This window comes from Aquarana catesbeiana, linkage group LG02 (assembly GCF_042186555.1).
Source record: "Aquarana catesbeiana isolate 2022-GZ linkage group LG02, ASM4218655v1, whole genome shotgun sequence".
NCBI classification, from domain to species: Eukaryota; Metazoa; Chordata; class Amphibia; order Anura; family Ranidae; genus Aquarana; species Aquarana catesbeiana.
Genome location: NC_133325.1, coordinates 462,461,570 through 462,473,824, shown reverse-complemented (window position 1 = coordinate 462,473,824; position 12,255 = coordinate 462,461,570). Strand labels below are relative to the sequence as shown.

Here is a 12,255-nt window from a genome sequence, read left to right as displayed (position 1 = left end):
CATAGTGTAATATATAAAGATAATACAGTTTATTAGAAATGCCTCTTACATTTAAAAAGATAAAAACAAGCTTATCTGTGTGTATCCATGTGTCAAACACACTCCTTGCATCACTTCCTGTCTCTCAGACTTCCAGCCAATCCCTACGCACGTTTCACCACAACACGTGACTTCATCAGGGGAACGTCCATAACCATCCACACGGACATCGATTGGAAACATGGACGATATACAAGCGATCCCATCTCAGGATACCGATCCAAGGTATATATATATATATATATATATATATATATATATATATATATATATATATATATATATATATATAAAATCTTTTCTCTTTAGTTATGTTAACAATGTTTCTACCAGTATATACAAACAGTATGTATTTTCTGAAACAAAGGTTTTGGAGAAAAACATTTCTTTGTTCTAATTTTATGATAGTGCACATGTTCAGGACATGCAAATGTTTAAAGAAAAAATACACTAAAGGTTATTTTAGTGCACACAAACAGATTGTGCTCCATTAGCTTCTAACCTGGCCACAGCTGGGGAAAATGACAGCTGAGAGTGAAATAATACACATCACTTCCATGTTAATTCACCAGAGGGGAAAACAGTGAATGGATGTTCGCTGGTCTCTTTTAGTTCCACCTGCCAATACTCTCTATGTTGGGCAGTTGAGTGGGTGGAAGCGGGCTGTGCAAGTGGTCAGGCAGCTTTACAGCCACCCAGATCATTTATATACAACCCCTTTCTGCATCTGAATAGAATATAAATTGGCCTTCATCAGAATAAATGTCAGATTCTCTTGCTTGACTGGTTGTTAAGTTTCTGCATTCTACATTCTACTATGTAACATACCACTGATGTACATTGCTGTACTTTATTGAAATGGCTAGACTAATCATCAGTGAATCATCAGGTTTGTGTGACTAAACAGAGAACAATCCTGTAATCCTGTACATAATTGTTAAATTTGCCAGTCAGCATGGAAGTGATTAATGATTATACGTAATTTCACTTGATGATTTCTATATAAGGCTGAATGGCAATAATATTTTGTTAGGTATTCACTGTCATTTTTTTGTTTCCTCTCAACAGCAAAACTCCACTACATCACTAAGACTGTCCCTTGTACAGATGGTATGCTGGGCCTCAACTCAGCACAGCGTTTGGACGCAATAAAGGCCTCTGGGACAGAGCAGCTTTCCATTCTGTACACCCAAAGGTACGTCATATGGTACACAATGACCTGAAAGCAGTATAACTAATTTACAGCAATGATTTTTATATCCTTCTCATTTATTTCACATTCTAAAGTGGTCTTATTCAAAATACATAAACACCCTGTTATATTATTATACAGTCTCTATGATAAGTCAGTGAAAGATCATGAAATTGTGGCTTTATCTGTTATGAGGAAAATCCTATATTGGGCCAATGCCTGGTGATGTGATGTCTTTCAAGATTTTATATATATATATATATATATATATATATATATATATATATATATATATATATATATATATATATATATATATATATATATACAGAATGTTAATACTCTGATAAAGACATTTTGGACTGCAGAATTTTGCTTAATTTTACTGGCAGTAACAAAAAAAAAATGTTATTACTTTCTCCAACATAAAATTCAATGTTAAAGTTTTATATAATTTAATTCTGTGCAAATGACAAGTCTCCATTAATAGCACTACTTTCTGTAGCCCCCCCCCCCTTTTTTTTTTTCAGTAAGGATAACATGATATGAGCTCAGTGATTGACAAGCATGGACTTCTATGTATAGCAGGGATCAATGGATCTCTGAGCATAATATCTGTTTGTAATCTGTTAAGAGCAGTTTTAAATGTTGCTTACACATCACCTTTTTCTTTGGAGCAATTTGGAACAATTTGTATCCTATTCATTTTAGAAATTCATTGGGAAATGTCAGTTTGCATTGCATGACTTAAGTAAGTAGGAGGGAAATAGAGTTTTTGTGCATACTTTTATTTTGTTTTGCTGAGGACTACAAGCACAATTTGAAATTTGATTCATTTTTTAATTGTAAGGTTTATTTTTATTTTTTTTAGCCTTAAAGGGTAACTCCACTTTCATTAGGAAAAAATAGCAAATAAAGAAAAAATAATATAGCGTATACAATTGCGACACAGGTCATATTGTAATTGAATGTTATTAAATAATACCTTTCCTTTTCAATCTGCAGCCGCTGTAATTTTCTAAAAATGCAATGCAATATGGCTACCTGGAGATGTTCTGTACACAGAATGTGTACAGAGCGTCCTCCAGAAACATAATTTCCTGCTTGTGTGATTGGCTCACTGATTTTCCCAGAAGTCTACACTAAGGTACAAGTCAGATTTCAGGCATCCCCTGCAACAAAAATGTAATTTTTTGTGAGATACTCCCAATAGGAACACGTCTAAAGGGATGCAGGCCCTGCAATTGTCCTCATTAGTGCTCTGTAGGTGCACAGCTGATTGATAATCATGAAACCACTCCCATTAGACTCACTCAGTACATGGGGACAGAGAAACACACAGTGATTTCTACAGAATAACAAAAAATAGGAATCTGCAACAAGTTTGTTAACCACTTGCCGACCGCCGCACGACGATGTACGTCGACAGAGCAGCACGGGCAGGCAAAAGGACTTACAGGTACGTCCTTGCCTGCCCGCGGGTGGGGGGTCCGATCGGACCCCCCCCCGGTGCCTGCGGCAGTCGGCAAATCTCCCCCGGCGATCGGTGGTGAGGGGGAGGCCATCCATTCGTGGCCCCCCCCTCGCGATCGCTCCCAGCCAATGGGATCATTTCCCTGCCTCTGTATTGTACACAGAGGCAGAGGAAATGATGTCATCTCTCCTCGGCTCGGTAATTTCCGTTCCGGCCCGAGGAGAGAAGACAGGTATGTGAGTGCACCAACACACACACACACAGTAGAACATGCCAGGCACACAAAACACCCCGATCCCCCCCCCCGATCGCCCCCCGATACCCCCCCAATCACCCCCCCCCCTGTCACAAACTGACACCAAGCAGGTTTTTTTTTTTTTTTTTTTCTTTTTTTCTGATTACTGTATTGGTGTCAGTTTGTGACAGTTACAGTGTTAGGGCAGTGAGTGTTAGGCCCCCTTTAGGTCTAGGATACCCCCCTAACCCCCCCTAATAAAGTTTTAACCCCTTGATCACCCCCTGTCACCAGTGTCGCTAAGCGATCATTTTTCTGATCGCTGTATTAGTGTCGCTGGTGACGCTAGTTAGGGACGTAAATATTTAGGTTCGCCGTCAGCGTTTTATAGCGACATGGACCCCCATATACTATCTAATAAATGTTTTAACCCCTTGATTGCCCCCTTGTTAACCCTTTCACCACTGATCACCGTATAACCGTTACGGGTGACGCTGGTTAGTTCGTTTATTTTTTTTAGTGTCAGGGCACCCGCCGTTTATTACCGAATAAAGGTTTAGCTCCCTGATCGCCCGGCGGTGATATGCGTCGCCCCAGGCAGCGTCAGATTAGCGCCAGTACCGCTAACACCCACGCACGCAGCATACGCCTCCCTTAGTGGTATAGTATCTGATCGCATCAATATCTGATCCGTTCAGATCTATACTAGCGTCCCCAGCAGTTTAGGGTTCCCAAAAACGCAGTGTTAGCGGGATCAGCCCAGATACCTGCTAGCACCAGCGTTTTGCCCCTCCGCCCGGGCCAGCCCAGCCCACCCAAGTGCAGTATCGATCGATCACTGTCACTTACAAAACACTAAACGCATAACTGCAGCGTTCGCAGAGTCAGGCCTGATCCCTGCGATCGCTAACAGTTTTTTTGGTAGCGTTTTGGTGAACTGGCAAGCACCAGCCCCAGGCAGCGTCAGGTTAGCGCCAGTCGCGCTAACACCCACGCACGCACCGTATCCTCCCTTAGTGGTATAGTATCTGATCGGATCAATATCTGATCCGTTCAGATCTATACTAGCGTCCCCAGCAGTTTAGGGTTCCCAAAAACGCAGTGTTAGCGGGATCAGCCCAGATACCTGCTAGCACCAGCGTTTTGCCCCTCCGCCCGGCCCAGCCCAGCCCAGCCCACCCAAGTGCAGTATCGATCGATCACTGTCACTTACAAAACACTAAACGCATAACTGCAGCGTTCGCAGAGTCAGGCCTGATCCCTGCGATCGCTAACAGTTTTTTTGGTAGCGTTTTGGTGAACTGGCAAGCACCAGCCCCAGGCAGCGTCAGGTTAGCGCCGGTCGCGCTAACACCCACGCACGCACCGTACACCTCCCTTAGCGGTATAGTATCTGAACTGATCAATATCTGATCCGATCAGATCTATACTGGCGTCCCCAGCAGTTTAGGGTTCCCAAAAACGCAGTGTTAGTGGAATCAGCCCAGATACCTGCTAGCACCTGCGTTTTGCCCCTCCGCCCGGCCCAGCCCAGCCCACCCAAGTGCAGTATCGATCGATCACTGTCACTTACAAAACACTAAACGCATAACTGCAGCATTCGCAGAGTCAGGCCTGATCCCTGCGATCGCTAACAGTTTTTTTTGTAGCGTTTTGGTGAACTGGCAAGCACCAGCGGCCTAGTACACCCCGGTCGTAGTCAAACCAGCACTGCAGTAACACTTGGTGACATGGCGAGTCCCATAAGTGCAGTTCAAGCTGGTGAGGTGGCAAGCACAAATAGTGTCCCACTGCCACCAAAAAGACAAACACAGGCCCGTCGTGCCCATAATGCCCTTCCTGCTGCATTCGCCAATCCTACTAATTGGGAACCCACCACTTCTGCAGCGCCCGTACTTCCCCCATTCACATCCCCAACCAAATGCAGTCGGCTGCATGAGAGGCATTTTTATGTCCTCCCGAGTACCCCTACCCAACGAACCCCCCAAAAAAGATGTTGTGTCTGCAGCAAACGCGGATATAGACGTGACACCCGCTATTATTGTCCCTCCTGTCAATCCTGGTCTTTGCATTGGTGAATGTTTTGAACGCTACCATTCACTAGTTCAGTATTAGCGTAGGGTACAGCATTGCACAGACTAGGACACACTTTCACAGGGTCTCCCAAGATGCCATCGCATTTTGAGAGACCCGAACCTGGAACCGGTTACAGTTATAAAAGTTACAGTTACAAAAAAGTGTAAAAAAAAAAAAAAAAACACAAACAAAAATATAAAATAAAAAATAATAGTTGTCGTTTTATTGTTCTCTCTCTATTCCCTCTCTCTCTATTCTCTCTATTGTTCTGCTCTTTTTTACTGTATTCTATTCTGCAATGTTTTATTGTTATTATGTTTTATCATGTTTGCTTTTCAGGTATGCAATTTTTTATACTTTACCGTTTACTGTGCTTTATTGTTAACCATTTTTTTGTCTTCAGGTACACCATTCACGACTTTGAGTGGTTATACCAGAATGATGCTTGCAGGTTTAGGTATCATCTTGGTATCATTCTTTTCAGCCAGTGGTCGGCTTTCATGTAAAAGCAATCCTAGCGGCTAATTAGCCTCTAGACTGCTTTTACAAGCAGTGGGAGAGAATGCCCCCCCCCCCACCGTCTTCCGTGTTTTTCTCTGGCTCTCCTGTCTCAACAGGGAACCTGAGAATGCAGCCGGTGATTCAGCCAGCTGACCATAGAGCTGATCAGAGACCAGAGTGGCTCCAAACATCTCTATGGCCTAAGAAACCGGAAGCTACGAGCATTTTATGATTTAGATTTTGCCGGATGTAAATAGCGCCATTGGGAAATTGGGGAAGCATTTTATCACACCGATCTTGGTGTGGTCAGATGCTTTGAGGGCAGAGGAGAAATCTAGGGTCTAATAGACCCCAATTTTTTCAAAAAAGAGTACCTGTCACTACCTATTGCTATCATAGGGGATATTTACATTCCCTGAGATAACAATAAAAATGATTAAAAAAAAAAAAAATGAAAGGAACAGTTTTAAAATAAGATAAAAAAGCAAAAAAATAATAAAGAAAAAAAAAAAAAAAAAAAAAAAAAAAAAGCACCCCTGTCCCCCCTGCTCTCGCGCTAAGGCGAACGCAAGCGTCGGTCTGGCGTCAAATGTAAACAGCAATTGCACCATGCATGTGAGGTATCACCGCGATGGTCAGATCGAGGGCAGTAATTTTAGCAGTAGACCTCCTCTGTAAATCTAAAGTGGTAACCTGTAAAGGCTTTTAAAGGCTTTTAAAAATGTATTTATTTTGTTGCCACTGCACGTTTGTGCGCAATTGTAAAGCATGTCATGTTTGGTATCCATGTACTCGGCCTAAGATCATCTTTTTTATTTCATCAAACATTTGGGCAATATAGTGTGTTTTAGTGCATTAAAATGTAAAAAAGTGTGTTTTTTCCCCAAAAAATGCGTTTGAAAAATCGCTGCGCAAATACTGTGTGAAAAAAAAAAATGAAACACCCACCATTTTAATCTGTAGGGCATTTGCTTTAAAAAAATATATAATGTGTGGGGGTTCAAAGTAATTTTCTTGCAAAAAAAAATAATTTTTTCATGTAATCAAAAAGTGTCAGAAAGGGCTTTGTCTTCAAGTGGTTAGAAGAGTGGGTGATGTGTGACATAAGCTTCTAAATGTTGTGCATAAAATGCCAGGACAAATGCCAGGTTCAAACCCCCCCCAAATGCAATGTTTTATTGTTATTATGTTTTATCATGTTTGCTTTTCAGGTATGCAATTTTTTATACTTTACCGTTTACTGTGCTTTATTGTTAACCATTTTTTTGTCTTCAGGTACACCATTCACGACTTTGAGTGGTTATACCAGAATGATGCTTGCAGGTTTAGGTATCATCTTGGTATCATTCTTTTCAGCCAGTGGTCGGCTTTCATGTAAAAGCAATCCTAGCGCTAATTAGCCTCTAGACTGCTTTTACAAGCAGTGGGAGAGAATGCCCCCCCCCCACCGTCTTCCGTGTTTTTCTCTGGCTCTCCTGTCTCAACAGGGAACCTGAGAATGCAGCCGGTGATTCAGCCAGCTGACCATAGAGCTGATCAGAGACCAGAGTGGCTCCAAACATCTCTATGGCCTAAGAAACCGGAAGCTACGAGCATTTTATGACTTAGATTTTGCCGGATGTAAATAGCGCCATTGGGAAATTGGGGAAGCATTTTATCACACCGATCTTGGTGTGGTCAGATGCTTTGAGGGCAGAGGAGAAATCTAGGGTCTAATAGACCCCAATTTTTTCAAAAAAGAGTACCTGTCACTACCTATTGCTATCATAGGGGATATTTACATTCCCTGAGATAACAATAAAAATGATTAAAAAAAAAAAAAAATGAAAGGAACAGTTTTAAAATAAGATAAAAAAGCAAAAGAATAATAAAGAAAAAAAAAAAAAAAAAAAAAAAAAAAAGCACCCCTGTCCCCCCTGCTCTCGCGCTAAGGCGAACGCAAGCGTCGGTCTGGCGTCAAATGTAAACAGCAATTGCACCATGCATGTGAGGTATCACCGCGATGGTCAGATCGAGGGCAGTAATTTTAGCAGTAGACCTCCTCTGTAAATCTAAAGTGGTAACCTGTAAAGGCTTTTAAAGGCTTTTAAAAATGTATTTATTTTGTTGCCACTGCACGTTTGTGCGCAATTGTAAAGCATGTCATGTTTGGTATCCATGTACTCGGCCTAAGATCATCTTTTTTATTTCATCAAACATTTGGGCAATATAGTGTGTTTTAGTGCATTAAAATGTAAAAAAGTGTGTTTTTTCCCCAAAAAATGCGTTTGAAAAATCGCTGCGCAAATACTGTGTGAAAAAAAAAAATGAAACACCCACCATTTTAATCTGTAGGGCATTTGCTTTAAAAAAATATATAATGTGTGGGGGTTCAAAGTAATTTTCTTGCAAAAAAAAATAATTTTTTCATGTAATCAAAAAGTGTCAGAAAGGGCTTTGTCTTCAAGTGGTTAGAAGAGTGGGTGATGTGTGACATAAGCTTCTAAATGTTGTGCATAAAATGCCAGGACAAATGCCAGGTTCAAACCCCCCCCAAATGACCCCATTTTGGAAAGTAGACACCCCAAGCTATTTGCTGAGAGGCATGTCGAGTCCATGGAATATTTTATATTATGACACAAGTTGCGGGAAAGAGACAAATTTTTTTTTTTTTTTTGCACAAAGTTGTCACTAAATGATATATTGCTCAAACATGCCATGGGAATATGTGAAATTACACCCCAAAATACATTCTGTTGCTTCTCCTGAGTACGGGGATACCACACGTGTGAGACTTTTTGGGAGCCTAGCCGCGTATGGGACCCCAAAAACCAAGCACCGCCTTCAGGCTTTCTAAGGGCGTAAATTTTTGATTTCACTCTTCACTGCCTATCACAGTCTCGGAGGCCATGGAATGCCCAGGTGGCACAAACCCCCCCCAAATGACCGCATTTTGGAAAGTAGACACCCAAAGCTATTTGCTGAGCGGTATAGTGAGTATTTTGCAGACCTCACTTTTTGTCACAAAGTTTTGAAAATTAAAAAAAAGAAAAAAAAAATTTATTTTTTTGTCTTTCTTCATTTTCAAAAACAAATGAGAGCTGCAAAATACTCACCATGCCTCTCAGCAAATAGCTTGGGGTGTCTACTTTCCAAAATGGGGTCATTTGGGGGGGTTTGTGCCACCTGGGCATTCCATGACCTCTGAAACTGTGATAGGCAGTGAAGAGTGAAATAAAAAATGTACACCCTTAGAAATCCTGAAGGCGGTGATTGGTTTTCAGGGGCCCGTACGCGGCTAGGCTCCTAAAAAGTCCCACACATGTGGTATCCCCGTACTCAAGAGAAGCAGCAGAATGTATTTTGGGGTGCAATTCCACATATGCCCATGACCTGTGTGAGCAATATATCATTTAGTGACAACTTTGTGCAAAAAAAAAAAATAAATAAATAAATTGTCACTTTCATGCAACTTGTGTCAAAATATAAAATATTCCATGGACTCAACATGCCTCTCAGCAAATAGCTTGGGGTGTCTACTTTCCAAAATGGGGTCATTTGGGGGGGGGTTTGTGCCATCTGGGCATTTTATGGCCTTCAAAACTGTGATAGGTAGTGAGGAGTAAAATCAAAAATGTACGCCCTTAGAAATCCTGAAGGCAGTGATTGGTTTTCGGGGCCCCGTATGCGGCTAGGGTCCCAAAAAGTCCCACACATGTGGTATCCCCATACTCAGGAGAAGCAGCTAAATGTATTTTGGGGTGCAATTCCACATATGCCCATGGCCTGTGTGAGCAATATATCATTTAGTGACAACTTTTTGTAATTTTTTTTTTTTTTTGTCATTATTCAATCACTTGGGACAAAAAAAATGAATATTCAATGGGCTCAACATGCCTCTCAGCAATTTCCTTGGGGTGTCTACTTTCCAAAATGGGGTCATTTGGGGGGGTTTTGTACTGCCCTGCCATTTTAGCACCTCAAGAAACGACATAGGCAGTCATAAATTAAAGGCTGTGTAAATTCCAGAAAATGTACCCTAGTTTGTAGGCGCTATAACTTTTGCGCAAACCAATAAATATACACTTATTGACATTTTTTTTACCAAAGACATGGGGCCAAATACATTTTGGCCTAAATGTATGACTAAAATTGAGTTTATTGGATTTTTTTTAGAACAAAAAGTAGAAAATATAATTTTTTTTCAAAATTTTCGGTCTTTTTCCGTGTATAGCGCAAAAAATAAAAACGGCAGAGGTGATTAAATACCATCAAAAGAAAGCTCTATTTGTGGGAAGAAAAGGACGCAAATTTCGTTTGGGTACAGCATTGCATGACCGCGCAATTAGCAGTTAAAGCGACACAGTGCCAAATTGGAAAAAGTGCTCTGGTCAGGAAGGGGATAAATCCTTCCGGGGCTGAAGTGGTTAAAATCCTTGTAATGTACATAGATCACCCAGAGGGAAATGTTTTTTTGTCAACGAAAGTGGAGTTACGCTTTAATTTCATAGGACACTCACAGCCATCAGTTAATGAGCTCTAGCGAACAACACAGTCTTTCTGGAGGCTGAACTAAAACTAATCTCTGGCTTTTAGTGAAGTTTAAATTAAGTTTTTTTCAGGCCAAACTGTTCTAAATAAACTATTTAAACATCAATAAAAGTTGGAAAACACCTTTAAAGTTAATTTATTAGAAAGTCTAATATTGCATATGGTTATTTCATATCTGCCACTTGCAGCCAGCAGTTGGCAGGCTCTAAGAAACATTACTTCCTTCCGGAGGCTGACTCACAGCTATTTTATTTATTTTTTAATATAAGTTATAATGCATATTTGGTTTGTCACATTTATCACTTGCATCTAGCAGTGAAACAGCACCATCTTTCTGGAGGCTGACTTACATCTGTGTGTAGCCTCAGGCAAACTGATGGCGTCTGCTTGCAAAAGGTTCTATCCTATGTTTAATTGATGAATGTCTATATTTAATGCAATAATGAAAATATGGCAGAGCAAGCATGTAAAAATGTGACCATCACATAAATCACTAAAGACTGGGCCTTTTCTTACACTTTTTGTTTAAAAAAATCAATATTTCTTGCTAGAAAATTACTTATAACCCCTAAACATTATATGTATATATATTTTAAGCAGAGGCCCTAAAGACTAAAATGGTTGGTTTTGCAATTTTAAATGTCATATGGTATTTGTGCATCGGAATTTTGAACGCAAATTTTTGGAAGAAATACACTTTAATGAATTTAAATGCACACAAATACAATGTAATACCCATTTTTTTTTTCTGGTAAAATCTAAAAGATGATGTTACACAGAGTAAGTAGATACCCAACATGACACGCTTTAAAATTGTGCACGCTTGTGAAATGGCGGCAAACCAGGTCGCCATAGGTGACGTTTTTACAGGTTACCAGTTTAGAGTTATAGAGGAGGTCTGGTGCTAGAATTTTTACTCTCGCTCTGATGTTCACAGCAATACCTCACATGAGTGGTGCACTCGCTATTTACATATGCGTGGGATCAACTTGTGCATTTGCTTTTGTGCGCGAGCACGGGGAGATGGGGGTGTTTACATTTTCTTTTTCTTATTATTTATTTCATTTTTAAATTTTTACACTGTGGGGTTTATTTACTAAAGGCAAAGCCAGTTTGCACTACAAATGCACTTTTCAGTCGTTGTAGATCTGAGGGGAAGATCTGAAATGAGGGGAAGCTCTGCTGATTTGTATCAACTAATCATGTACAAAGAAAAATGCTGTTTTCATTTTTCTTGCATGTCCCCCTCAGATCTACAGCGACTGCACTTTGCTGGCACTTGCAGTGCACTTGTAGTGAAAAGTGGATTTGCCTTTAGTAAATATCCCCCCTGTCTTTAATTTGTTTTTTATATCACTTTTATTGCTGTCACAAAGAATGTAAGCATCCCTCGTGACAGCAATAGGCAGTGACAGGTACTATTTATTGAAAGATATGGGGTCTATTAGACCCCTGATGTCTCCTCTGCCCTTACAAGCATGTGATCACACCATAACTGGTGTGATCTGATACTTTTCAAATTAAAAAATGTGATGTTTACAACCAGAAAAACAGAAGTGAAGAAAAAGCTTGTTGCTTCCAGTTTCCTATACATTAGAGCTCATCTGGGACCTTCCTCGACAAGCTCTGTGGCAGGCTGGTAGAAGCGCCGGCTTTCATTCGGGGCTCGCCGATGGGACAGTAGAGCCCGGAGAGAGGCACTTAAGGGTGGCGGGGGGGGGGGTGGCCTGCCCCACCCTGCAACCTGTAAAAGCCATCCAGCGGCTAATTAGCTGCTAGGATGTCTTTTAAATAAAAGCCAGATGCTGGCTGTAAAAAAAAAAACAAAAAAACGCAATTGTAGCTGCAGGCGTCATCTCGCTATAACCACTTAAAGTCACATGACATACATGTATATGAGTTGGCATTGAATGGTTAACATAAACACTGAAATAAAAAAACTCAAAATACATAAAAAAATATGTTCACTGAAAATGTACTTTACTTTCCTTTTATATGTGTTTACTACTAGGAATGAGCTTCGAGTTTCGAGTTGAACGTAAGTTCAACTCGAACATCGGGTATTCGCCCGTTCGCCGAACAGTGAATTTTATGGGACATACGCAGCAAATTCGAGCTCCCCACAATGCACTTCAAGACTGCAGTGCATTGCTGTATGATGATTGCCCAAAGCATACACCTGCATGCTTTGGGCAATCACAGCACGCT

At 40.7% G+C, this 12,255-nt stretch overlaps 1 protein-coding gene across 7 annotated transcripts in view; it reads left to right on the top strand.

Annotated features, from left to right (window-relative positions):
- Positions 1 to 12,255, top strand: part of NGF (nerve growth factor) — a 172,254-nt gene that overhangs the window by 142,759 nt on the left and 17,240 nt on the right. For all 7 annotated transcript variants that reach the window (XM_073615671.1, XM_073615672.1, XM_073615670.1 and 4 more), the window contains one exon: positions 1,108 to 1,234. Coding sequence is in view for 1 of the 7 variants with exons in the window: in XM_073615673.1 (XP_073471774.1) it covers positions 1,108 to 1,234 (127 nt within the window). In the remaining 6 variants the exon portion in view is untranslated. The remainder of the gene's footprint in view (positions 1 to 1,107; positions 1,235 to 12,255) is intronic.